The sequence below is a fragment of the Macrotis lagotis genome, chromosome X (genome assembly GCF_037893015.1).
Source record: "Macrotis lagotis isolate mMagLag1 chromosome X, bilby.v1.9.chrom.fasta, whole genome shotgun sequence".
In the NCBI taxonomy this organism is placed as follows: domain Eukaryota; kingdom Metazoa; phylum Chordata; class Mammalia; order Peramelemorphia; family Peramelidae; genus Macrotis; species Macrotis lagotis.
In genome coordinates, this window is record NC_133666.1 from 53,891,289 (window position 1) to 53,919,076 (window position 27,788).

General features: G+C 38.4%; 1 protein-coding gene across 1 annotated transcript in view; it reads left to right on the forward strand.

Moving 5' to 3' along the window:
- LOC141498669 (connector enhancer of kinase suppressor of ras 2-like) overlaps positions 1 to 27,788 on the forward strand; it is a 392,492-nt gene that overhangs the window by 234,036 nt on the left and 130,668 nt on the right. Inside the window, exon 12 of the mRNA XM_074201839.1 lies at positions 3,243 to 3,499. Coding sequence (XP_074057940.1) covers positions 3,243 to 3,499 — 257 coding nt within the window. The remainder of the gene's footprint in view (positions 1 to 3,242; positions 3,500 to 27,788) is intronic.

Consider the following 27,788-nt stretch of genomic DNA (forward strand, 5'->3'; position numbering starts at 1 on the left):
CTGAATATATTGATGTACCTGATACATCCAAAATGGATACGTGGTCATTTTGAGGACAAAGACATCAGCAACTGGAGAGGATCAGGAAAGGCTTCCTAAAGGCAATGGTGTTTTAACTGAATCAGAGTTAAGGAGAGAGTATATTCCAGATATAGAAGAGCAACAGGACTAAGGCCCAGCTCTCAGAGGTGGAGTCGTCATGTATGCAGAACAGAGTGCAAGCCAGAATGGCTAGGTTCCAGACAATGAAGAGGAGAGGAATGGGTAAGAAGACTGGAAATCTAGGAAGGATGCTAGTTGTGAGGAGATTTCAGGGGTCAAATAAGGGGTTTCTATTTTGTCCTAGGGGTCACTGAGAGGCACAGCACTTTACTGACTAAATTAAACTTGAAAATACTTGAAATGTAAGAAATCTGCAAATAGGCCTAATCATCATCAGGCATCTTTAGGTTCGCTGTTGGCCCTAGAGCCTCTGATCCTCTTACAACCCAGACCCTTTCACCTAGTTTCTACCTCAGCAAAACACCTTCATATATGTTATTTCCTTTGATCTTCCACCCTTCAGTGGGATAAGTAGGGTAGGTGTTCCACAAACTTCCTGAATATAGTATAGCCTACCAGATTGGACTCTACAGCAGGACTTCAGTATAGAAACCATTATTCTGTTGTGACATGCAGCATTAGGAGTTCAATTTGGAATAATGTCCTCAGTTGAAGATCCCTTCCTCTAAAAAAAAATAGGTAATTAAGAGACCTAGACTCCAAAGAATCACCGACAGATTTAGAGTGAAGGAGCTTATGAAATCAAGTAAATGAGACTCATTCCAAGATTATTCAGCAAATCATTCATATTTCATAAGCCTACTGTGTGTTGGCACTGGCCTAAGTGCTGGGGATACAAAGAAAGACAAAAGATAGTCCCTCCTCTTAAAATAATCTAATGGGGGCACCAGCACACAATCGACAATGTACAAGTGAGTAACATACAGGACAAATTACAGATAATCTCACAAGGAAGGTATGCAAAGGAAAGAATGACTAGTGCTAAGAGCGCCATAGGTGGGCATAGAAGGTGGTAATTGTGGACCAACAACTAGAAAGCCTGAAAAGTTTCAGTAGGGAGGTTAGTGAAATGGGAACTATGTTGGTGTCAATGAAAGTTGAGGATAATGGCAAAACATATTTCTTTCATCTAGAGGCACACTTTTTTTCCTGAAAGAAAGGAACCTGAATCTGTAAGAATCGGTGTTCTCTTTTATCTTTTTCCTGAAAAAGTATTCAAAGAAATTTGTAAATCAAAGTTTTAAATGTAGTCTTATGATGAAAGGCATTGGAAAATCATGTATGTGGCCCTAATAGGTGCTTTAGTACAGATTTAAAGTAACCTGTGTACCTATTTCTCCCAAGACTTTGCTTTGGACTTTTACCTATACCTTTTTGGTATAAGATGCTCCTCTTAGAAAAGAAATCATTTTTAGGGAGTGTGGCCCCATTAGAGTAATAGTTCCAAAATGGTACCATTTAGCATATAGTACACCCTTGCTGCACATGTTACTTCTCAGTGTCTTTCCCTTCTGACTGGTAGCAGCTATTGTGTGTTTGACAGCCATCCAGAACATAGAAGAGCCGACCAGTTAAATCACTGGCCTTGCTGATATCTTGTAACTAAAACAGAGACTAGACCTCTGAGGAAGAGAAATAATAGTAGCATCCTTTTTTTTGCAAAGCATATGATATGTACCTGGAAGATGGAAAAAGTTAAAGAGTGTGAGTCAAATCCTTTATTTGGGGTGGAAAATGGTGAGTGTTGTTGCTGAGGTTGTTAGAAAGCATAACAACACATCCAATCTAGTTTTTAAATCTTCTTTCTTAGGTACTCCTTACTACACACTTCAAATTTGGCAAAGCAGCTCTAGTACTTCGGAATTTAGAATATAGAACTGGATGGGATTTAATCTCCTTCCTTCCATTTTACATAGTAGGAAACTGAGGACCTAAGCAATGAAGTGACTTGCCCATAGGAGTAAACTTGAGTTGAATAGTACAGGACCATCATCATTTCCTCTGCTCCAGCATACATGAATCATATCCTTATAAATAAGCACAGCAGTGGAAGCAGAGGAGCCAACCTTTGACTTACTCCCTCTCCCCAACTATTAAACCACTCTTCTCCCGAGTTAGACCGCAATGTGTTTGGCAAGAGAACACCAGGTAGTTTCCTCATTGGTGCTTCGGAGATTGGATGTTAAGTATCCAGTGCATATTAATTCATGCTGTTAATTGGCCTAGAAATAATGTACTAATTGGTGAATTTAATGGAGATTTAAATAGTCAAGTTTTTATGTAACTCCTCCCTCCCGCCCCCAAGAAATCTATTTCTATTAGCTTTTAATTGGAGACTGTTGCCACCAGCCATCTTGGAATCATTCCCAAGTGTGATTTTATGGCTCAAACAGGAGCCAGGAAGTTGTTGTGTTAGGAACTTGGTGATTAAACCAAGTTATACTCACTTTCATTTCATTATCTGACTTTTTCAGAATAGAAGGATTATTCAATATTTCCTTTACTGTAAGGTTTAAATACCCGGATTTTTCCAGAAGCATGGAACTATTGAATATATAGTAGCTACAAAAAATGATTCCAACTCAAAAATTGGATACTAGTAAAATACAGGAATTTCTACATTCAATACTCTTAAATCAAAGCATTTCTCCACCCTCAACATGGATATATATAATATATATATATATATATATATATATATATATACACATATACGTATTTGTTAATCTGCAGACACATTAAATTCTCAGATAGAGTAAATTGATGATTTGATGATCTTTCTCAAGGCAAAGAAATAAGGTACTATGCTTCTGTAGCAATCATGCTGTACAAAACAAAAGTTTTTTGCATTGGTCACATTATGCCAATGAATTCTGATTTAATAAGAGTTCTCTTCTGGAGAGTAAGCATTCTGGTTCAAAGGACTGTAAAAAAGCTGAGATAATGCTTGTATTTCATTTCTCATAAATCTTCGTAAATATATTCAATAAGACAAGCACTTGAGCAGAAAACTGTGGGTTGTGGTCTCCATTTGAAATGTCATATAGCAACACTCACAAGAAGCTGTTGAAGGAAATGAGGCTTTTTGCTTGCAGAGAAGTATAGTCAAGTGTAAGCATTAAAGTGAGACTTTTCATCCCTCTGCCTAATCTGATAGTCACATTCTTTTTCCCTCCTAGCCCCAGAATCTGAGAGTTCAATGATGCAATACCTGGGTGATGACAGGATGTTGGCGTACAGAGATGAATCTTCAAAGCGTAAAGAAAAGAAGGATTCAAGCCGAAAGTCTAAGAAAAAGAACAAACATTTAAGCAGTTCTAACTATCCTATCCACCCACCTATGCTGTCCTCTGCCTCTGGGCCACGGATGGACTCCAGACAACCTGATGTCTTGAATTTCACTATGCCCGAAGGCCGTGCCATGGCAGTATCTCAGGTAAGTCCAGAATCATGTATCCATTTGAGCCTGACTTGTCATTTCCTGACCCTATTAGGTCAAAGAACAAGTTTGAAAAATAACCTTGTTTTCCTTAGTTAGAGAAGCAAGCTGGGAAGAAGAAAGGAACTGTCTTGCATTCCCTTTCTCCTAAGCCCCATTCTTTACCCACAACCATTTTATCTTGAAACTTTCCACCTCGAGGAGCTAGTGGGCAAACGAATGAGCACAATTACATCATAACCTAGTCCTCTGAACTCTATCAAGGACCACATGCCTCATATTGGCTCAAGGTTCCTATTATCTTATGTAGGGCATGGATATTTCTTAGCTCTATATATCCATTGCAACTCATTCGCCCCTCCTACAAATATAAATGTGCAATAAATGTATAATGAATTCTAGAAACCTTATTGTAGAAATATCTTAATGACATCCCTTTTTCTCCATGTCTAATAGACCAAAATGAACTCTTCAAATATAGTATAATAAGTAATTGATAAGCAATCATCTCTCTCAAACCAATTTTGGTAAAGAAGACTAATTGAAATGACCTTGTTGCTTTGTTAATGCTTTTCCATTGAAGGAAATAGAATTTAAATTAGTATGAAGGTATGGCATTTGGAAAAGTTGAATCTGAAATCTTGATTTCCTATGCCTTATAATTTATAATCCATCAGTTACTGCACTTGAAAAGTATCCAAATGCTCTAGCAAATATGTTTTCTTCCAGCACTGTGGATTGCATGCACAAGCTGAGATTGTTCAACATTTGATGAACTATTTTTGATAGAACAAAGTAATATTCTTTCTGATGAAACTTTACCAAAGTGTTACCTCTGAGACATAATTAAGTTGATATGCATTGAATTTAGCCTTGTTACACTTCATTAACCATGGTAAACAAAAGACATTTAATTTGGACTGTATCGTTCGTCTCTGTGCATAAATATGCAACTTGAAATAATTACTTTGTTTTCCACTGGAACGTGTAATTGAATGTAACTGTACATTTAGAATGAGGCACAAATTCTCATAACCAAAGTAAAACTCTGAAATTGGTGCCTCTTTATCGCTTTTAGTTTAATAGAATGAATTTGTGATTTTCCCAAGAGAATATACCCCCTCCGAAAAAGTCGTAATTACATATTATGGTTTTATGGTTCCCTATTTTATAAACTGGGGATAATATTGGTCACTTAGAGTTAATAAAAAATAATATAAACTACTACCTCAGGGTCTCATGAAAGTATCAATATTAAACTATTTCTTTCAGTGTTGTTCTTACAAATGACCTTTTACAAAATTGTGAAAATATTTTTAGAAATGTGCTATTTCATAGCTTTGATATTTCTAACTTAATAATATTATTAAGATTATAATAAATTGCAATTATTAGTTTAAAACAATATAGCTATTATATCACATCTTTAAATTATAGTCTGGAACAATAATATATGTTATATTTCTCAAGAGAGTATATGAAGAATTTATCACAAAATACATTATTTAGTTTTAAATAAAGCAACTGCCCAAGTATATTATTCTTTCCTTGGTAAGAAATTATATCCATAATCTGATTTTCCAATAAAGATTTTCCAAAAAATATATTCCTAAACAATAGACTCAGTGGAGTATCCAACCAGTTAATTACTCTTCTCCTAATACATAACATCCCAACATTTTAGCCATATCTCCATAACAGAAATATAGATGAGTGTTTTTCAGAGATATCCTTTTCAAACAGATCTTTGAAAGACAGAATATAATGCCAACTAAACTAAGAAATAGCTTCATTGATAAATTATTTCTAAGAGGGGTTACCTCCTCTACATTTCAACTTATAGTGATTGTGTTTACTTGGCTTATGTCATCCTTGTCTATATTTTTATCTAGATCTCAAAGTGAATATCTTGACATAACATATTCAACATATTTTCCCTCAGATCTTCCCCTCTTTCAAACTTTTCTTTTTCTGTTGAATGCAACATCAGTCTTCTAATCTCCCATGATAGGCACTCTCTCTTATCCTATGTATGCAGTTGCCACATCTTGCTATTTCTACCTTCACATCACCTCCCTGATGTTGTGGTCTTCTTCAAAAATGAAGGACAAGCATCATCATTATTATTATCTGACCCTTCACAGCTACCTTCTTAGTTTAGGCCCTCATGACTTCTCACTTAGATGATTGAAACAACCGCCTGATTAGTCTCCTTCAAGTCTCTTCCCCCACTTCAGTTCATCCTACACACTATTCCCCAGATTTCTCTGACCATGTCACTCCCCTACTCAGTCAACCCCAATGGCTTCCTCTGTCCTCTAGGATAAGATAGAATTGATTTAATTGTTACATTCCTATACTGCCTGGCCTAATAAATCTTTCCAGTCTCATTGGATATTTCCCTTCTTGTATCCTGTGATCCAACCAAACTGGCCTTCTCTCTCTTCTTCATGTACAACTGTACACTTCTATGCCTTTACACTGGTCACGCATCATGCTTGGAACTTCCTCCCCCCTTATCCATTTCATAGTGTATCTCTCTCCCATGAAGTGTTCAGATGCTGCCTTCCACATGAATGCCAGTGCCTGTCCTTCCAAAATCCCTTCTATTTCCTCTGTATATATTTATTCACTTTATATTTAGGATATAGATATAAACATTTTATATGGATTTGTTGGTTCCTCCATTAACCTGTAAACTCTTTGTGAGTAGGGATTGCTTCCTATTCTGTATTTATATCTTGTACAGCTTTGTGGCACAAGGGATAGAGCACAGACCAAGAGGACCTGGGTTCAAATTCAGCCTCAGATATTTACTAGCTGTGTGACCTTGGACAAGTCACTTAACCATGATTGCCTTGCATCCAGGGCCATCTCCAGTCATCCTGATTCCTATCTGGCCACTGGATCCAGATGGTTGTGGAGAACATGAGGTTTGTAACTTAGCACAGCCCCCCTCACTCAAATCCAGTTCATGACATTGCCTCCCTGATGTCATGATCTTCTTCCAAAACAAAGAACAAACATCATCCTCATCCTCCTCCTCCTTCTTATCATCATTGTACTTATTTCCCCAGTACCAAGCATAATGCTTGGCATATGGAACATACCAAATAAATACTTATTGATTGATTGGTTTATCTGCCAACCTTCAAAACCAAAACCTAGGAAAAAGAAAAACACGCTACCATCCAAGATGGATCAGGCAGCAAGTCAAAAGGAGTTCTTTCAAAGCTAATCAAGGAATGGTCCCAAGCAATTTGCTCAAGCATATGCATGACCACTACTGAGGTAATACTTAGGTAATATGCCTCTGTTTCAAACAATCCAAGATAGACTCAGGCAGCTCCCTGGAAACATGTGGCTAATTACTGCCTTTTCCTTCAATTGGTTCAGTATGGTCTCTCTAAGTACAAAGTACAAACACGATTTATGGAAAATGATCTTTAAAAGATTAATACTAGATTCCATGAGTACTACGCTTAGAAAAACTCAGGGTCACATATGTCCCCAAGGAGGAAGACAACATCATGCAGAGTGGACAGTATTGTCTCCTCTGCTAAAATGAAAGAGCTGCTAGGTTAAAATGACCTGATTAAGGGTCCTCATTGGCAGGGAGGGGATGGGGGGGGGGGGAATGTTTGGTTGGTTTGGAACCAAAGAGACAGAGAGAAATAGAGAGAGTAAGAGAGACAGTGAGAGACAGAGAGAGAGAGAGAGAGAAAGATATTAGTAGCAAATGGGCAGAATCACATTTTGATCAACCAGGCAGATGACTATTTCTGATTTATGATAGTTTTTTTTTTTTATGAGAATGATTCAGTAATGACACAGAAGGAAAAGATGACATCTTAGTATAAAGCAGTCTTGTAACACTACAGGTTTGAAAAGTCACTGTTATATGTGTATTTCAAGTAAGCCACATGCACGAAAATCTGGAGGAATTCATTGTAGTCAGACATTATATGTTTTATCTATCACAGAGTTAGCATCTCTGGCATTGCTTCACAAGTAAATTCACCAAAATTGCATTTGAAAAAAGTCCTTGATTAGAGGGATCTGTGGATTTGAGTGTAGCTAAATATGGGGATTCCCAAAGGAAGGCTGGCATTCATGGACCAAATAATGAAGCATTTTCATCTCCCATAGGTTTACAGTTTCAACACTGTCCCCTTCACTGTGCCACTCCTTTCCTGTATATCCATACCAAAAATATGTAAGCAGACAAAATATTTCTGCTTAATATTCCAGTGAAGTGAAGCCTTGTTACACTGAACTTTGGGGCTGCTAAATATAGCACCCACTTCCTCTAGATAATCTGTAATCAAAACAATTTCCTGACTAATAGCTTCTTAATTAAACACATTTACATGCAGTTCATCAGCTTTTCTTTTCCTTGGGTCCTGGCTACTCAGGACCATACTTTGTTCCTTTTCCCATGAAAGCCATTTCTGGGGTGGAACACAGAGATCTCCATCCCATCAGTCATTCAATAAATATTTATGAAATGCCATACTGGGTCAGAACATTGTGCTAAGAACTAAAAGATGGGAGTTTAGATAAGATGTAATCCCTCCCCTCATAGATGTTATAGTCTAACAAAGGAATAAACAAAAAATCAAACCTTTGCTAGGTGTTGGAAATGCAAAACTATTTTTTCTTACCTGCGAAGAACTTATATTCTAGTAAGGAAGATAAGCACATACAGACTTAGGGATATAATAAACATATACACGGTGATTGTGAAGGAGGGAGTAGACCCAGAAATGCCTCAGGTAGAAGGTGACTCAAGTTGAGTCTCAAAAACTGGAGATTCCAAAGATAGAAGTAAGCTGTGAGTACATTCTGGGCATGGGGCCCAATCAATAGAGGACTCTAATACATTATTACAGAAAGACATCAGAGTTCTGTAAGGCCTAAAGTGGAAAATCTTTATGGATGCAATGTTCACCCAGATATAGAACTTGCTAGTAAGTGTTCCATCTACTCCCATGTCATGGAATACATACATGGCTTTTGAGCTGGACTTAAGGGCCAAGTAAGAATTCAATAAACCAGGAGGAGAAGCCCAGCAGTCCAGGTGATGATGATAATGATGTTTGTCTTTCATTTTCAAAGAAGATCATGACATCAGGAAAGTGATACCATGACAAGCACATGAATTGGATTTGAGTGGGGGGGGGGGGGTGCTGTGCTAAGTCACCAGCTTCAAGTGGCCAGATATGAATCAGGATAACTGGAGATGGCTCTGGGTGTGAGGTCATCAGGGTTAAGTGACTTGCCCAAGGTCACACAGCTAGTAATGTAGGATATGAATTCACATCCTTATGACTCCAATGCCAGAGCTCTATATACTGCCTAACTGCCTCTAGTTACAGGGTTCCTATGAGCAAAGCTGTGGTGACTGAGAAGTTCAAGGGACAGACAGGATGGGCAGGATTAGGGAACATATGGGGGATGATTTTATGAACTAAGACTAGAAAGGTGGGGGAGTGAAAGATCAGCACAGGCTTTATTCAGGAAGCAACTGGATCAGGATCTAGAGCCTCAGGGTCTCCGTTTGACATAAAAAAGACTAAACATGTAAGCTATAGCTTACACATTATTGGTGGGGAAAAAAACCTCAACAGAATACACAATGTATATGCATTTAGATATTTATAGACCATATGTGTACTATTATATATTACAAAAATTTCAGAAGATACAAATTTTAAAAGGATGATATAAAAGTGAAATAATAGTTGATCCTTGACTGGGAGTCACTGCAATTCCTTGAATGTGTGAGTTAGAAGTGGGAAGGAAGGATATGAAATGGGCAGATTAGTGCTTTAGGAAAATCCCAAGTTGTTTCTTTCATTAAGATACAAGCTCCTTGTTAGCAGGAACTGGGTTGTTGGGGGGATTGTTTTGGGTTTTTTGCCTTTCTGTGTAACCCCTAGGCTTAGAATAATGCCTGAATCTTAGATACTGCTTTAAAATGCTTAATGATTCTGCTCTGGGGCAGAGAACCCACACTCTGAAAATCTGATGCCAAGAGTAGGTATTGGCAGCAGCATTTTCCAAATGGCATCTCTGAAGTATGGGTATCATTTAGATTAAGTTCTACTTGTGCTAAGAAACAGAGACCTGGCTCTAAATAAAAGGGAGACTGGGAACTTTTCCAACAGTGACAGGAAGGAGACTGGTAAAATGGTGAGGGTTAGGTGAAGTTATGGCAGCGTTACGGTGTAGTTATTACATCATGAATGGGATGTGACATACCTTCTTTCCATATTACAATTGATTGATAATGCACTCTGTGGGGTCTTAGATGGTGCCTCCCCTGCCAGGGATGATATCATTCCCTCCCTTCTTCAGAGACCACAAACATAGGAAAACCCTTTGTTTTATGGATGAGCTTCAGTGACCTTCCTAAGATCAGACAGGTAGGTGCAGTTGCACTACACCATGCGATTCTTATCCGGCACCATGAAAACTTTTGGAACAGAGACAGAATGTCACCTGATTAATACATAACCCACAAGGATGAATTAGATGAGGATTGGAGCAGATGTATGAAAATTAATTCATAGTCTTGGAATCAGGTAATTCACTAGTTATTTTGAGTATAAAAATTTCTTTGCCAGGGCTATCTACACCTAAAAATTCTCTATACAGTTGTCCCTTTAGATTGCCATTCTGATTCCCTTTATTCACAATAGCTATAGTATTTTCATAATCTCCAACCTACTGCTAGCCTTTTTGTCACAAAAAAATAAGGCTGCAAAATTGTCTTCACGAGTATAGAGTGAACTTTGCTCAGTTGGAATCTCTTTGTGAGATCAGTTCATCATAGTTCTTCATGAATAGAATGTGATTGAATGAATAACTGTGTGGCAATTCCAAAAGGTTCCTCCTGCTTGCAGAGGGCCTGCTGTTCTCCACGAGAAAAGGAAAGTTGTATTGTTCCTACCAATATATCAAGGCCAGGGTTGAGACCACCACTGTCCCTGCTGCCCCACCCCTGCAGCTTTCTAGGCCAAGCACTCCAGTCCTTGAAAGTCATAAGCCCTGGCCATGGAATAGGAGCCCTATTCAGTCCAAAGGCCAACTTGTCACCCAATCTTTGGATGAAAGCGGAGTAGTTCTCTAGTAACATACTTTAAAGCTCCCGATGTGAATCAGAACTTGTGCCAAGGAGCTCTCCGCTGTTGGATTTTTCAGAACCATACATCTTCCTTAATGTCACAAAGCCCTGAGGTCTGACTTCCCTATCTCCCTTTAAAAATAGTTAATGACATCACTTCCAGAAGAGACAAGGGGAGAGAACTGGCATTTCTAAAACACCAGATGCTGTAATCCATAGCACAAGAGCAGTATAGGGAATCTGTGGGTTCCTTGAGTCACTGAGGTGATGTATCCTAGATAAGAAGTTTAAGAAAATCCATCATGTTTAGTCTTTTTTTATGTCAATGAGAGTTTTGAATGATGAAAGCACTGTTCTAGTTAAAGTTGTTTCCCCCTGATGTCCCTCATGCTTTCGGCACTTCCCAGGTGGATATTTAGAAAATTACTGTTTGTCTTATAACCAGAGTGAGAAATGTGTTGTAGGTGGCCAAAGTCAGAAACAGGATAACAAGAGAAACAGACCAAGTAAATAAATGGAGAGAATCTTACTGGAAACAGTTGCACACTGAACTGAGGAGTCACTGTTCATTGCTCAAGGAGAGATTCAAAGTTGAAGAAGTATGAAAACCAGTCATCCCAGTATGTGACTAGTATTTGATGATGATTTAAGTCTGGTACTAAGTTGCAAAACACTTTCTCCTATGTGGCTTAAAAATCAGAAAAATGACAAATTGTTTTATAGTTTTATTTTTATTGCCTCCAAAAAATATACAGTCTCTCTTCTTCTCCCCCTCTTTCCATCATTCATTTGGAAGCTCAAGACAATCACTCCAAGTATTTATTAAATGCTACTATGTGTGTGAGGTGTATGGGACTATAAGTGCAATGAATTAGATAGTTTTCATTTAGAAGGAGCTTCCATGCTAATGGGGAAAATGACAAAATGACCTGTGTAGGCAAATAGCAAGAGATCAAGGGAAAGTACATGACACGAAGAAGCTGGCAGCTTGGAGGTTGAGGGATTCTTTAAGACAGAGGAAAGGAGGGAGTGCATTCCATGACTCATTAATGGAAAAATCTTTCAAGTATCTCAAGGAAAAGTAAAGCCACAGGTTTTAAGGTGAAATTAGATTTAATAAAGCCTTCAAAAGTATCCCTAATGTCCCTTCAGAATCTCAACAATAATTTCCATTTACCTCCTCCTTTTCTCATTAAACTCCTTTTCCCTCAAGCACCACTAAAACACTTTCTTATTAAATTATTTTTCTATTTCGTCTAATTACTACTATTACCAATCTTGTTTTCTATTCTTTTTCATTGTAAATGTACAGTATTTCAGTCACATTATGAGTTGAATAGGTTTCTGTGGGCCTGGGAACCTAGCCACCATTTCTAACATTTCTATGGGAAAACAGTTTCTAAGGTCCAAATAATTAATGAGTACGGTTCTCTGGTCATTCTCCAAGGGCAGGATCAACTCCATCTCTCCCTTGTGGTTTTGACTTTTAAATGCCCTCCCTCTCTCCCAGGTGGACTTAGTATCAACAGAGATGAAACCAGAAATCTGTGAAATAGTGATATAAGCTATTGCTCAAAAATTCAGATTCCAATAAGATTCCTTTCCTTTCATGCTTCCATTGATTGATTGATTGACTGTTGTCCTTCATAATCAAAGACCATGATATCCAAGTGAATGGTGCTATCATCCATCTGTAGGATTATGACTGAACACCTCTAAGTCAAGTAACTTCTGGGAAACCAAAGTCTTTAGATTCTGGGGGGATAGAGCTGGGTAGAATAAACCATCAAGTGGCAAATTGGTTTTGCCCAATTGTTGCAAGCTTATTGCCAAATATCACCCTACTGTCAAAAGATTCTGCTTTCCATAGTTAAAATATAAGTACAGAACCTCCATGTCCCCCACTGGATTATGAATGCCTTCCATGTATTCAAATGATTATGACAATATACACAGCATTATTGGGGAGAAATCTTTTGAAAACATTCATCACATGCCTATTACATACCAGGAATTGTCCCAGGAGTTGGAAAACCAGAGACAAAAAGGAAAAGCCTCCCTTTCCCTCGGGAAGCCTATAGCCTACTTTAAACAACCCTATGGTCTCCAAGGTTTTATAATTAATAGTACAATGGAGCTGTTGTCTCTAATGTACATAGGACATTTTGACAGCACATTTGACTAGGGACCTTTGATTACCAAATGAGGTCCCAATTGAAATTAGCCTCAGTATCTCTAAAGGAAAAAGGCATCTCTTTGAAAACCAAGTCTTTCCAGATTTGGATTTGGATTTGATTCAGCAAGATACTCTTAAGGATCACAATTCTAAATAACAACAGCAACAATAACAATAGATGGCATTTTGATGGCACTTTAAAATTTGCAAAGCGCTTCCCAAATAGAATCTCACTGAGTCCTCCCAGCAACCCTGGGAAGTAAGTACTAGTATTATCCCGATTTCACCATTGAGAAAACTTAGGCAGCCAGAAATTAAATGACTTGCCCAAGATTACACAGCTAGTAAATGTCTGAGAAGCTAATTTTCAACTTGTGTCTTTTTGACTCCACGTTAAGGAGGTGACACATGCTAAACAACTCAAACCACTTCTGCCACCTTGACCAATGCCTCTTTCTGAACCCCAGGGCATGTTAGGGCACTACTTAAAAGCTCCAGGAACAGCAGAATTCCCTACCACCTCCACTGGTCAGAGGGCTGTCTCCCTCATTGGCCATGTTGTCTCCCTCACCCCCAAAGCCACAGCCAATGGAAGCAGCCCCTGCAACTACTTTTGAGGCATGGGAACACATGACTAGTCACCTAAATATATCACTTGGCTGGTCAGCAGCTCCATCTTAAAGGCCCAGAAAAGAAAGGTTTGAACACCATATTGCTTGGTGATGTCAAAAGGGTAAACATCAAAATATATGGTGCCTAAGTCTCCCCCTCTCCTTTTCTTCTCTTTTTAACCTTTTTTTCCCATTTCCCTAATGGATGGAATTCTATCTCCTCAAAGTGTAAAAAATTCACTTTTTTATACAGTGTTTTCCTTTTTTAAATTTTATTTATTTAAGGCAATGGGCTTAAATGACTTGCACAAGGTCGCACAGCTAGGTAATTATTAAGTATCTGAGGCCCTCCTGACTCCAGGACTCTATATCTACTGTACCACCTAGCTGCCCCAAAATTCACTTTTTAGTGATATTTCATTCCCTCTTGGTGCTAACTGCTGGAGCAACCCCAGAATAGACTCTAATCAATCAACAGATTTCCTGTGAACTTAAAGAGGCTAACTAAAACAAGTGGCTGTTGGGCTTCAAAATCACCCTGACCTTTTACTATAGACTCTGTTCACAGATGCTGCTCCTGAGTACATTGCTGAAGGCTTTTTGTGCATTTCTAGTAATCATATGCTTCCTTCCGTTCAGTTAACTCTAGTACAGAGCTATGAAGGAGGCATAGATTCACTTTATTTATAGCTACATGACAACAACATTTTTACTAAAGTAACCATATTTCTTCTCAGTCATTGCCAGACAAAGTGACAAGATCAAATGTAAGCTGCATGAAGGGAGAGAAAAGAAGAGTCAGATCCTCTCTCTTCTCACCAGTTATTAGATGAACATGAAGGCGGACAGGATTGGGAGCAGGGGGACATGAAGAGAGGGCAGGAAGCCAATGGAAGATTGAGGCCCAAGATATTCCCTTGGCTCTAAAGTTCTTACCACCACAAAGTAGCTTGGACTCCAGGGTGCCAGCTCTCTATTTGAGGAAAGAACCTCAACTCTAATATATTAACAATCTGTTAAGAACTATAACTAACCAGGTAAATGAGTGTATCCCTAGGCTTTCATAGATTTGATGATTCACAAAGGGACTGGCAGCATTTCACATTTGGTCACAAGGGACCTAGTGCTGGCATGGACCCATCATATTTCCAGGAATATCTGAGGCCTAGTCAGGACATAGTATTGTAAATCACGACTGTCTCAGGCAAACCAAGACATCTGTTCATATTATAACTGATCATTTTAGCCATTTGACTAGTCACTTCGCTCAAACCAGTTGAATATATAAACACTCTGCTAGGAAGATGTGCTGTGTGGGTTCTCCTCCCTCCCCCTTTGGTTAGTTTTTTTTTTTTTCTTCTCTTTCCATCTAAATGAAGGTAGATTTTAAGACCACACTGGTGATATTCAGTCTAGGCAGGAAGTGTTGCAGTCAATGTGGCTTGTCTCCAGAGTGTGGTAGAAAAACACACCACCCATGTAGAAGAACAGTGAATACTCATTTGGCAGCCAAGGGCACAGGGGAGACATGACACCAGGGGGGACAAGGAGGCAACAGACAAACTGGCCTCTGAATGAGGAGAAGGCTCCCTCAAGAAGGAAAAGGCCTAGTCAGGAGGAATTTGAGGTGAGCAAATCATTTCTAAAATTTCAGTGTTTTCTAGGTAATACTAGTCTCTCTTTAACCTTTTTGTCCCCACTTGAGTACTGATGACTTTGAGGGAGACTGTTTTTTGCACTTGGGCTCTTATGCCTCCCTCCACATTTGATGAGAGGAGCCTTTGAGTTGTATTTCAGTTTTCATGAAAGGACACACTGTTCACTTTGCAGCAGCCATGGAGTAATCATTTTTACATTTAATGACTCAAAAACTCAGGCTTAATTCCCAACTGGAAATGTTAACCACTTTCTTGCATGAGACCGATGTCCAAAGCAATACGGTCTTGACTTTGAGCAAATCTCAGGACAGATAGATACAACTTTCTAATGTGAAATGGAGTCTGGATCTGCTCTAGGAGAGAGTTAGCAATGACATCCGTGATACTTTGTGGGTATGGGTCTCAGAGCTCAGAGAAGTTGGGTCTGTCAGTACCATCCAAAATTTGCTGACCCAGCAAAGCCAATAATAGGCTCCCTTTAGCAGAAAAGGTTTTGTAGATGAATGGAAGAGAAGATACCAAAGCTACAACTGGAGCTGCCAAAAGTCAACTTGACAAATGGTATCAAGTTTAAAGGCACATGGTGAGAGAGCTGAAAAATGTGAAATGAAATAACTAAGGGGGAAAATACAGAGTTCATCTCTTTTTCTGCTCTCACTAACAGAGGTTGAGCTGCCAGCTGTGTCAAACACCTCTTCACAACCAGAAAAAAACACTCTCTTCACTACCTGGAAAACTTCGGAGCCCCCACAGTACAAAAGCAACTGAGCCAAGCTCATTCATCTAGCATCTTGCAAAGACCCATAGTCTTGGTCTGCCCTCCCTTTCAAGTTACATCTCTAGTATCCCATCCTCTCAGGCCTTTGCTTCAGCCAGACTTTCAGCCTCACTCTTCCACATACTAAACTCATTCTCATTTCTTCTCACTTATGTTCCCCTCATGTTATTGTTATCGGTTAGGAACCCAGTTCAAGTCCCACCTTCTCCTAGAAACCATACATTACAATTTTCCCAGCCTTCCTTGGTCTTCCTCTTGTGCTCAGCATCATATAGTCAGAGTAGCACTCCATCATTCCAATTATGTCACTTGTATTAGTTTCGTGTCCCCAGTTGGCTCATGAACTCTTTGAGAGGCAGGGAAAATGTCTTATAGCTTTCATTTGCCTATGGTGCCAGGGATGTACTGAGCATGCTTTACTTAGGTTGTAGACATTCAATGAAGAAAATCATACTATCATAGATTTTTAACTGAAAGGGACCTTCAACAGCCTGTGCCCCTCCCTTTGAGTTGTAGATAAGGTTTCCCAAATTCACACAAGTAGTAAGAAGCAGTGCCATAATTGAGACTCCAAATCCACTTTCCTCTAAATCATGCCTCCTCATTTGATTTGTCACTGATCTATTTAAAGGAGAAATTGGCTAAGTATATTTGGGTTTCTTTGCATCACTATGGAAGGAGAATATGCAATCTATACATCTATATCATATATATAATATATATATTAAATCAAATAATAAATTTAAGATTTGTTATGGGTGGTAGATAGTACTTGAAATTATTAATGAATCTGTGGCAAGAGAACCTGTCATTCATGTCCTATCACCAAGGTCAGAGATAGGATGGCCTTTCTTGCAATATGTGCAGCTCCGGTCAGAATTTTCCAATTGTATTAAATTACTACATTTTTCTCCATGCATGAGTTTGTTTCCAGACTAAACCATCCAAATTCAATAGGCTCTAAGGACCTCTAGTTCCATTCCCATAAGTCCAAGCTGTGCCAGGGCAGCAGCCTGGTAGGTTCTGCCAGGAGTGCCAGTGCAGGCAAGATATTGTTTGCTTCTATGAACCATAAAGGTGGGGGGAGTTATTCATTGTTTTGAAAGGAACTAGGGAGAGGGTCCTTGACCAGACTCTGGGCCTCAAGTGATTTTTTTGGTTTATATATGGTACCAATGGACCCTTCTTGTACCTTCTCTCCCTGGTATGTTTTTAGATTCTCAGGAATTTCCTAGGCCCTACTAGTAAGAGTGATATGAAAGGTTTTGTTAACAATTGGCTACTTCTTTAACCCCAATGCCATATTGGATTATCAAAGGATGAAACTGGTGAAAAATTATGAAATGTGCCTAGTAAATGATGTCCAGAACTGATCACACTATTCTAGGTATGGTCCAACCAGGGAAGTGTACAATAGAGCTACCATTTCCTTCTTCTTGAATGCTGTGCGTCTTTGGCTGTAGCCCAGATGATTCCTTAGAACAGTGTACCAACAATCAGACCAACTTTAAGAGGTGAGGATGATGTCAACATTGGAAAGTATTCAATTTAGAGTCAGAAGAACAGATTAAAATCCTAGTTCTGACTGTTACTCTTACATTAGACAACTCTCCTGCCCTCTCTTGACTTGAGTTTCTTCTTCCACAAACGAGAGGGATGAATTAGCTCACCTATGTGGTGCCATCTCTCCTAGGATCTATGACATTGTCTAAGAAATTGGTGACCTCTAATATTAGAACAGTAAGCAGAACCTTATAGCCCAGGCCCCAGTGAAAAGACAAGAAACAATTCTGATTAGAGCCTAGTCTTTGTCTTCCTTTCTCTTAATGAGAATGAAGAGGAAAAACCTCAAGAGGGAAGGTATCAAAGAAATGAAATTTGTAGTTGAATATATTTGCCATGAATGCAATTATCCTTTGTGGGTTCTGTGAGGCTTGTTAGTATAGCCATAAATTGTTAGAAACATGAACTCTTCTTAATGAAAATGTTTCCACAACAAATTGCTACAAAGATATGTCCCCTCCAGTTTTTAAGGCCCAAGTCACCAGGAGAATATATAGGATTCATTTGAAGATACTCCGGGTAACGTAATATAGTATAGCGTAAGGTTGGGTTTTTTTTTTACCTTACTTGATTTGTTCATGCTTGAGCAATTTCTTGTCTCATCTCAAAAACACCAGTGAAGCTCTCAGTTTCCAAGGGGAAAAATTCAACCCCAGACAATTACAGGCTTTTGTGGCATCTGTTACCTAATGTCAGATGAGCTTTTCTTTCGTCTGACCTGACTATATTTTAATTTTGCTCCATCGCTCTGAAGTAAATGTAATGTGACATTTATTGAGCAACATTTAGAGAAATACATTTTTTCTCTTGCAGGAATCTATATTATACTAACAGCAAACTGAATACTGTAATAATACTGTAATAATCAACAAATTCAGCAAACATTGATTAATGGACCTACTACGTGCAAATGTTATGCTAGGCCCTGGCAGAATAGAGAATTGGAAAAATGATTGTCTCTGCCCTCAGGAGTTTATAATCTAGTGGAGTAGTAAGAGAGTGTAGTGTGCAACCATGAGAGTAGAATGAAGGCAAAAGAGAGGTCTTAACTAAATATTTGGACAATTTGAAGTGAGGATGCATTCATTTGGGGGAGAGGACAGTTGTGCACCAGCAAGCCATAGAAGCCATGATTCTTATCCTTTTTGTGTGGGTGTAATAAAATAAAGAAGAATGAAGTATACCCATGTGCCTTTCTTAGCTCTCACTTGAATCTCACCACATCTCATGGGGTGGGCAGAGCAACTGTTATCCCAATTTTACTCATGAGGTAATGGAGCCTCTCAGGTTGTCATTTTCTCAAGATCACCCAGATAGAAGCCAATTGAGGGAGAGTATAGAACTAAACTGGAGTCTTGTGGCAGAGTATAGGAAATGAAAGTTTCCTATTTCTTGGGTGAGGGGCACCCTTTGCTGATGACATGATTAAAAACCACAGATTCTACAACTCCCATCCTAGGGAGAGGGAAAGGACTTGCATACCTGGAACAACCAGAGCACATTGCTTTTCTTTTCAGAGAAATGAAATGCTTGGTAGCCCTATGCTCCGACTGCTTGAGCTAATCCCTGAGATTCATTCATTTATTCATAATAAGCATTTATTTAGCACCTACCATATGCAAGGTATTGTGCTAGGCACTAGGGAAACAAAAGAAAAAAATGAACACTATTGAACCTTGGGTAGACATCTTCAGGTTTGGGCAAAGATGAAATGTTTTTTTTTTCAGGTCACCTAGTTAAAAGGAATTGGCACATTGTGACTACTTTCACCAAAAAAAAGGTTTTGCACATCATTGTTGAATCTTAGTTTGAGTTAAACTCAAAACTGCCTGACTTGAGGCATTTTGTGTCTATGGGAATCTCAACGAACAAGCCCAGACTAGAGCTTCTGGGTTGCATCCATAGATATGCTCTGACCTAGGGAAAGAGAAGTGTTTTCTATGATGTTTAAAGCAATCAAGAACTGCCCAGGGGAGTTCGTAGAGAGCCCCTTCTGGACTCCAGCTCAAAAACCAGGATGAGAGGGGGCTGAGGAACATCCTGTTTAAGGATTGCCTCTCTACCAGTCAGTTTGAAGTATAGGCTGATCAACTACCACAATCCCCAAATGCATAGATAACAATCATAGGGAATGGGATCTCAAAATGAAATGAATTGTAAAGATTCTTTAAAGCAATCCTTTTTGACAGATGGTGGCATTTGGACATTACACAAGATTGGCTTAACAAGGAGTACAGCCAAAACTCAAACCTAGGCTAATTTGACTACATAAGGTCAAAGTTCTTTACATATCATCATGAACATTGGAGATGGCCATATACAGATGTGCTCTAAGCAGCCATCCATATGGTGTGGTCTCAGAGGTGATGCTATCCCCACATGTACACACACACACACACACACACACACACACACACACCCCACTCCCACTTCAAGATTGAAATATCTTTAATGGGGAGTAGAGGCTTTACTTCCTAAGTGAAATGCATAGTTTAAAATGAAAACCTCTCTGGCAAAAAAGGCTTCATGGAAAAGGGCAACTGAAAATGTTAGCAGAGAAGTTGCTCAGTGGATCAAGCATGGGACTTAGAGTCAAAAATGCCTGAGTTCTAATCCTGCCTCAGACACTTAGTAGTTGTGCCATTTTGGGCAAATCATTTAACCTTTCTCAACCTCAGCTTTTTCATCTGTAAAATGGCACTGATGGCACCTACTTCTCAAAGTTGTCAGAGGTGACATGGTTACATACTTTTTAAACCTTAAAGTACCATATATATATATACATATATATATATGTATATATATATGTATGTATGTATATATATATGTATATATATGTATGTATGTATATATATATATATATATATTCTAGCTATTATTAAGTCTCACCTGTATCCCAGTTTTGCCATATGCCAACCCTGCCACATGACAGCCTTGACAGATCACTTTCAATGAACAACAGAAAGAAGTGGCAGCCTGATATCTGTCCTCAAAATAGTAGAACAGATTGACTTGAACATCACGTTGGAATGAAGCTTACCCTCTGGGATAGCTCCTTTGGAGAGTGGGATGCGACTGTCGTTCCTAGGCTTAGGTACCAGTTCTCGACTGCTAGACCTATGATTTTTTTTGTTTAGTCAACATGGAGATTCACCATGAATGTCCTATTCCTAGAGGGAGAAAGGGGATTCCCCACATGCTCCAGGTTCATGGAATTATACTTTATTATGTATAGCTTGATAGTTATGATCTCTTTCATTTGTTTTAGTTTGATGCAAGAAAAGAAAAGTGACCCAAAACCCCCCTCATCTCTCAAATCTGGCTTCCTAAACACTGTCCTTCCCCCTGCTTTTTCTCTTTTATTCCCTTCTGGACAGATTGACCCCAGAAATAGCAAGTAGGGATGAGAGAGGGGGAGAGAGAGAGAGAGAGAGAGAGAGAGAGAGAGAGAGAAACAAGCATGGAATGAGATTTTATACTATTTATGACAGGGTTTTTGGATCCATTTCAAAGACATAGGACATGTTGATATTTTATTAATTAATAATACTTAAGGCAGCTAGGTGACACAGTGGATAGAGCACCAGTCCTGGAGTCAGGAGGACCTGAGTTCAAATACGACCTTAGACACTTAATAATTACCTAGCTATGTGACCTTGGGCAAGTCACTTAACCCCATTGCCTTGCCAAAAAAATAAATGATAATACTTAATAATCCTTCTGTAGCAAGAAAGTATTGAAGGAGTTTGGAAAGGTGTGAGTCTAGCAAGGATGAAATATAGTCAAAGTATGGAAAGGTAACTGGAAGTCAACTTGTAGATAACCTTCAAGGGCCACACTAAGGAAGTTTTCAATTAAATCAATAGGTAATGGAGAACCGCTGAGTATTTTTGACCCGAGTGATAATGTTTATCCTTTATTCTTGACAAAGGTCATGACATCAGGGAAGGTGATTCCATGACAAGCACGTGAATTGGATTTGAGTGGGGGGGGGGGGGGGCTGTGCTAAGTCACCAGATATAAATTGCGACAATTGCAGATGATCCTGGATGCAAAACAATCAGAGTGAAGTGACTTGCCCAAGGTCACATAGCAAGTGAGTGTCAAGTATCTAAAACTGAATTTGAACTCAGGTCCTCCTGACTTGAAAGCCAGTGCTCTATCCACTGCACCACCTAACTGCCCTTGGATCAGAGACATGAACAAAGCCAAGCTTTAGGAAGATTTATTTCATGTTGTATAATATGGATGATACGAGAAGCACTAGAAATGGGGATACCGTTTGGAATGGCATTGCAATAAGCTAGTGAGAAGTAGTGAGGCACTTAAATGACAACTCAGAAAGTAGGTATGAAAAGGGTGGTGTGAAAGATATTATATGGGTAGAATGGACAGGACTTGGGAGAAGGAGAAATTAAAACCAAGAATTTTCAGAGTAAGAATTGGAAAAGTCAGGTCTAACAGCCTGGGGGAGAGGAGAAGTTTCAAAATGAGGGAGGGACAAGATGCCTTCTAACATCCTTTTTTGCTCTAAGATTCTAGAATTATGTGGTAAATTTCATTGAAGATATACTGACCCTAGAATGCTGGTTGTTCAAGTGGATATGTTTAATAAAACAGTGAGAAATGTTGATCTGGGACTCAAGAGAGAGAGCTGATTTGTAAATATAAATTTGCAAGTCACTCACAAATGGATAGCAGTTGACTCTTTGGAAGTGGATTCAGTCTCCCAAAGAAATCTTGTTAATTATTCCTTCCTAATATCTAGCTAAGTCTGATGTACTTAAAGATGGTATACCTATCATGGAGCTTTAAGTAGCACCAAAGGTGAAGAAAATGAGAGAGTACCAGGAAGAAATTTGAAAGGTCTAAGGGCCATGATAGTGGCAACATGGCCCCAAAAGTCATCTTATGTCCTTCCTCTGTCTCAAGATACTATATAGAAAGAGACTTTAGGATTATTACTTCTGAAGAAAGGAGCTTGGTTTCATTACAGTTTTCTAGAGTAATACTACAAGCCACTGGCTTTAATATTTTAATATTTTCCTCATTTTTATCACCTTTACTGCAAGGAAATTTCTATCAAAGGAATGTCTTTAGAGTCACGTACTACTGAAATCATGAACACTTGCTTACCTGAAACCTGTCTTAGTGAAGCAATACTTTCCCACATACACACAGCTGTCATTTTATAGATGTAGGAAGCTCCTGGATTACAGAATTGAATTTTAGAGAGTTGCCTGGAACATTGAGAAACTAACTGATTTGCTCAGATCACACATGACCTGTATTTGTCAAAGGAGGGACTTGAATTCAGGTTATTTATCTCTCAATTATCCTAAATTCAAGTGCCTCCAGTCTAATGCATTTGGATATTTGTCGGAGACTATTGACAAGCCCAGTGCAAATTAAGGGGTACTTAAAATTTTAAATTCTTCAAGCAGTAAGCAACAAAACACAGACTGAGCATCCTCCTTCAATCTTGTACTAAGTAGATACTGTAGCATTTGGGAAGAGTTGGTCCTCAAAAGGAGTTGAATGTGTAGCGCAATAAAAAAATAATGGAGTCAGATAATCTGCATACTAGTCATAGTTTTGGGTTCTAGACTCTACTGCAGATTCAAAACTTTACATTTATATCTATTAAATTCCATTTATTAAGTTCTTTCCAATGTTTTAGGGGTCAAATCAGGGAATAAGCATTTCTATACTGCCAAAACTCTGCACCAGGTCCCTAGCCAAGTACTTTTTTCTAGAAATATCTCATTTGATCCTCCCAGCAAGCCTTTGAGTAGGTACAATTATTATCCTTAATTTACAGCTGAGAAAATGGAGGCAAATAAAGATTAAGTGGCTTGCTCAGGGTCATGGGGCTAGTAGGTATCAGAAGCTGGATTCAGTACTTTATCCATTGTGCCTACCTCTGACCCATTAGAAATTTGGAGAATGCTGATTTTGACATCAGTGGATGAGTCAGCCCTTTTGGGGGGGGGGGCATTGTGTCATCTTCATACTTTCATTCAAGACAGTAAAAAATACCAAAACTGAACAGTACCAAGAATAGTCCTTGAGACCTTCCAAGTTGTCATGGACAGTCAATAATACTCATTAAGTGTGCCCTAGTCTAAATTCACCTAAGTAAAACCTTTCTCTAAGTCACACCTCTCCCTCGTTTCTGGAAGAATAACATGAGATTTTGCAAATGTTTTACTAAGGCTAAGTAACTATAATTATAGCATTCTTTTCAATATTAGATGCTAAGGAGGTACAATGTTCAGATAAGTTATGTCGTCCAGGAGTTACAAAATACCAATTTATTATTAGTGGGGGGGGGGGGGGGGGGATCAAGTGAGGTTTCCTGGAAGAGAATATGTTTGAGTCTAGCTTTAAGTGATAGGTAGGAATTCAGCAGTAAAAGATAAGCAAATGGGTAATCCAGGCACACTGAAGAGCCTGAGAAAAAGCATGGAGGTGTGAGAATTCAGGGGGTGGTTAAATGACAGAAAGTAAAACCGTGTAGGAGGAAGAATATTGTATTGGATGTGATAGGGTAGAACAAGCAAGGTGTTGAGGAAAGAGGAGGTTATGAGGAATTGAGGAAAATGACTTCATTTTATAGGTGCAAAACAGAAACATCAAATTAAATGATTTTCCTTAGTCTACACAACTAATTCCACATCAGAATATTAGGGCCACATTTGGAGATGGACATTGGTCAAGGAGAAGTATCTAGATACTAGCAACATCTGACTGACAGTGAAGATCCTTGAGACCATGTCTTGTAAGACTCTGCTAAAAGGTTAGTTAGCCTGGAAAAGAACAGACTTAATGAAGTTATGATGGTTTCTATACATATTTGAGAGCCATGGGGCAGAACTAAGAACTCTATATCAAAGCTGCAAGAAGGCAAATGTGGATCTATGTATATATTTATATATTCACATACAGTGATATATTGATATCTTCAAGAGTGTCATGGTGTCATCCAATAAGAGGAGTAACATGGAAGAAGACTGGAAAGGTGGGAAGAAGACAAATTGTAAAAATTGTAAAGGGCTTGAAAAAAGCAAACAGGACTTTATATTTGATATTGGTTGCTAGGCACTTTTTTATGTTTAATTTTTCCGATTACACATAAAGATACTTTTCAATGTTCATTTTCTGTAAGATTTTAAGTTCCACATTTTTCTATTGTCCTCCCTTACCTTTCTCCTCAATAGGACAATAGTGATCCTACATAGATTAGACATGTACAATCATGTTCAACACATTTCCATATTAGTCATCTTGTGAAAGAAGAATCAGAACAAAAGGGCAAAGAACCATGAGAAAGAAAAAACATGAAACAAATTTTTAAAATATGGAAATAATCTGCTTAGTCTACAGTCACACTCCATAGTTATTCCTCTGAATGTGGATAGCATTTTTCATAATAAGTCTTTTTTTATTGTCTTTGACCATTAGAACTATGTCTATCATAGCTGATCATCACACAATGTTGCTATTATTGTGTACAGTGTTCTCCTGGTTCTGCTCACTTCACTCATTTCACATCAGTTCATATAAGTCTTTCCAGATGTTTTTTGAAATCTACCTGCTCAGGGTGGCTAGGTGGCACAATGGATAGAGCACAGGCCCTGGAGTCAGGAGTACCTGAGTTCAAATCCGACCTCAGGCACTTAATAATTACCTAGCTGTGTGGCCTTGGAAAAGCCACTTAACCCCATTGCCTTGGAAAAAAACTAAAAAAAAAAAAGAAAAGAAATCCACCGGCTCATGATTTTTTACAGAACAATAGTATTCCATCATATTCATAAACCACAATTTGTTCATGCTAGGCATGTTTAAAAAATCATGTATAAATTACATTAATACTTTTTCTGGGAGCCGTTAGGAAATTTTAAATCTTAAGGCACTGCATTGTCACTGTTTAAAACTTTTGCTAAATTCTTATCTGTGGATGGCACCTTTACCATGTAGGAGTTAAGTCTCTAAGATATACCAATGACTCTAAAGATAGTTTAGGAGACGTGTGGGGGCAAGAGTGCTTAGAGGGAAATATGAAATAAATATAAAATAATTGGTTGGAACTGACTTGGAGAAGTTCATTAATGCCAGCCTAAAGAGTTTGTATCTTATTCTATTGGTACAATCTCTCAGAACCCCTGAAGGCTTTTTGAACGGGGGGGGGGGGGGGTAGGGCATTCAGTCACACCTGTGCCTAAGGAAGATTCATAATGACCTGAAGACGGGGAAAATTATATTCCAAAGGACAAATTAGAAGGTTATTATAGTTATGCAAGTTATAAAGGGCAGAAATAGGAGAGAAGATGACATATATGTGAGGGACTAAATGACTGAGAATTTCTGCTGCTTTGAAGTTATTTGAATGCAAGAGGTGTGGGAAAAACCAAAAGGGGAAGAGAATTCCAAGGGTTTGTGCTTAACTGATGATAGGAAAGATGAAAGCATAGGTTTGGGATATATTAAGTGGAAATTTCCAGCAGGCAACTTGGAGAGATTATAGTAGGACTGGATTGCAGGAGAGAAATTGGGGCTAAAGGTAAAAAAAAATTGGAAGTAAGCCATCTGGTAATGATAAAGTGAAGAGAAAAGATGAGATTATAAGAGAGAGTATATAGACAGAGGAGAAGTATATTGACAAAATCTTGGCAAATATTCATACTTAGACAGCAAGGAAAGGATGATAAAATGGTAAAGGAAACAGAAGGAGCTAAGAGTATGACATGCAATGTATTTCAGTTCACATTTTGGAGGTGAACAATAAAGAGAGCTGGGGTTTTATGCTGAGATAATTCAGGATTTTATTTCCATTGAATCAGAGAAGACCTTCTGGCTCATTCTGTTATTCCCTCAAGCACCAACCTTTAGAATTTTGTTTCACCATTGATTTCGTGACAAGGCTTTTTCGTAAGTGAATAGGAATGTGGATTGTATCAATTATTCACAAAGAAAAAATGTATTCACTGTGTGCCTGTGCCTGCTGTGAATCTATAGTTCAAGTGAGTGTCACCTTTACAACTGGAGATCTTAATATTGGTACATTTGATTCTTCTTTTGACAGCAGAGAGCATCGTGTCTCTTCCTTTTCCTAAAACATGATCAGTTTCTGAATCTTCTACAGCCCCTAAAGACCTTCTAAAAACAGTTTCTCTCCTTTCTTTCTCTGACCTCCATTTCATTCCCACGCTTAACTTTCTTCAGCACATATGCCCATTTTGTCAGGGTAAATGGCATCCTGAAATATATAAGAACCTATGTTTTCTTTATAACAAAGTCCAATTCTGACTGTGAGTGTGTAGAAGCAATGAGGGAGAAATCTTGTTATTTGGTGGTTTTATAGTTGTGTCCAACTTTTTGTGACCCCATTTGGGGTTTTCGTGGCAAAGATACTGGAACGGTTTCCCATTTCCTTCTTCAGAGGGAAACATAAAGATCCTTTTATCCATGTGTACAAACTGAGATCATGAGAAATCATTAAAAGGATTGTTGGGGTTTTTTGAAAAAGACATTTTTGATGAATGTCAACCTGTAAGTCAATTATCATTCATTGATACCTGCTTTTTACCTAATCAACTCCTGACTCTCTTTTACCTCCATATCCAATCTGTTGCCAAGTTCTATCAATTCTGCCATCACAACACTTCTCCTATAAGCTCCCTTGTCTTCTCTGACACTACTACTACTACCCTGGTGCAGGTCTTCATCTCATCATTCCTAAACATTACAATATCCTTCTGAGAGGTTTTCCTGCCTTAAGTCTCTCCCCCTTAATGCTAGTGCTTTCCCTCTATTGGTTATTACTAATTTATACTGTATCTTCCTTGTACAGAGATGCATGTTTTCTTTCTCATTAGTCTATGAGTTCCTTAAGAGTAGGGACATGAGAAGTTGAAAATAAAGGACTATATAATAAGAAATTAAATATGATATTGAAATGATAAATACAAAAAAAACAAGTTTGGATAAATAAATAGGGATTAGAGTTCTATCTACAGATCATCAGATACTGTTGAAGTTTTTAAAGACTAGCACAAACAAAAAAATGTTTATTGACATTACTGTGCAAAGAGAGTTGGTCTTTGCCTTCTGAGAGCTTACAGTTAGAGATGGCCAAACACATAAGACCCTAGAAATCATACAGTTAAGCTTTTTTCATTTGAAGTGCAATATTTGAAATTCAACCTAGGAAAACATTCACTTCCTGATCACAGTATTTTTCTCTGCTGGTTTTTGTCTAAATAATGTGTGTGTGTGTGTGTGTGTGTGTGTGTGTGTGTGTGTGTGTGTGTGTGTGTCCATTCATTTTTGAGGGAAGTCTAAGGGCATTTTGATTTGGAAGATAACTAT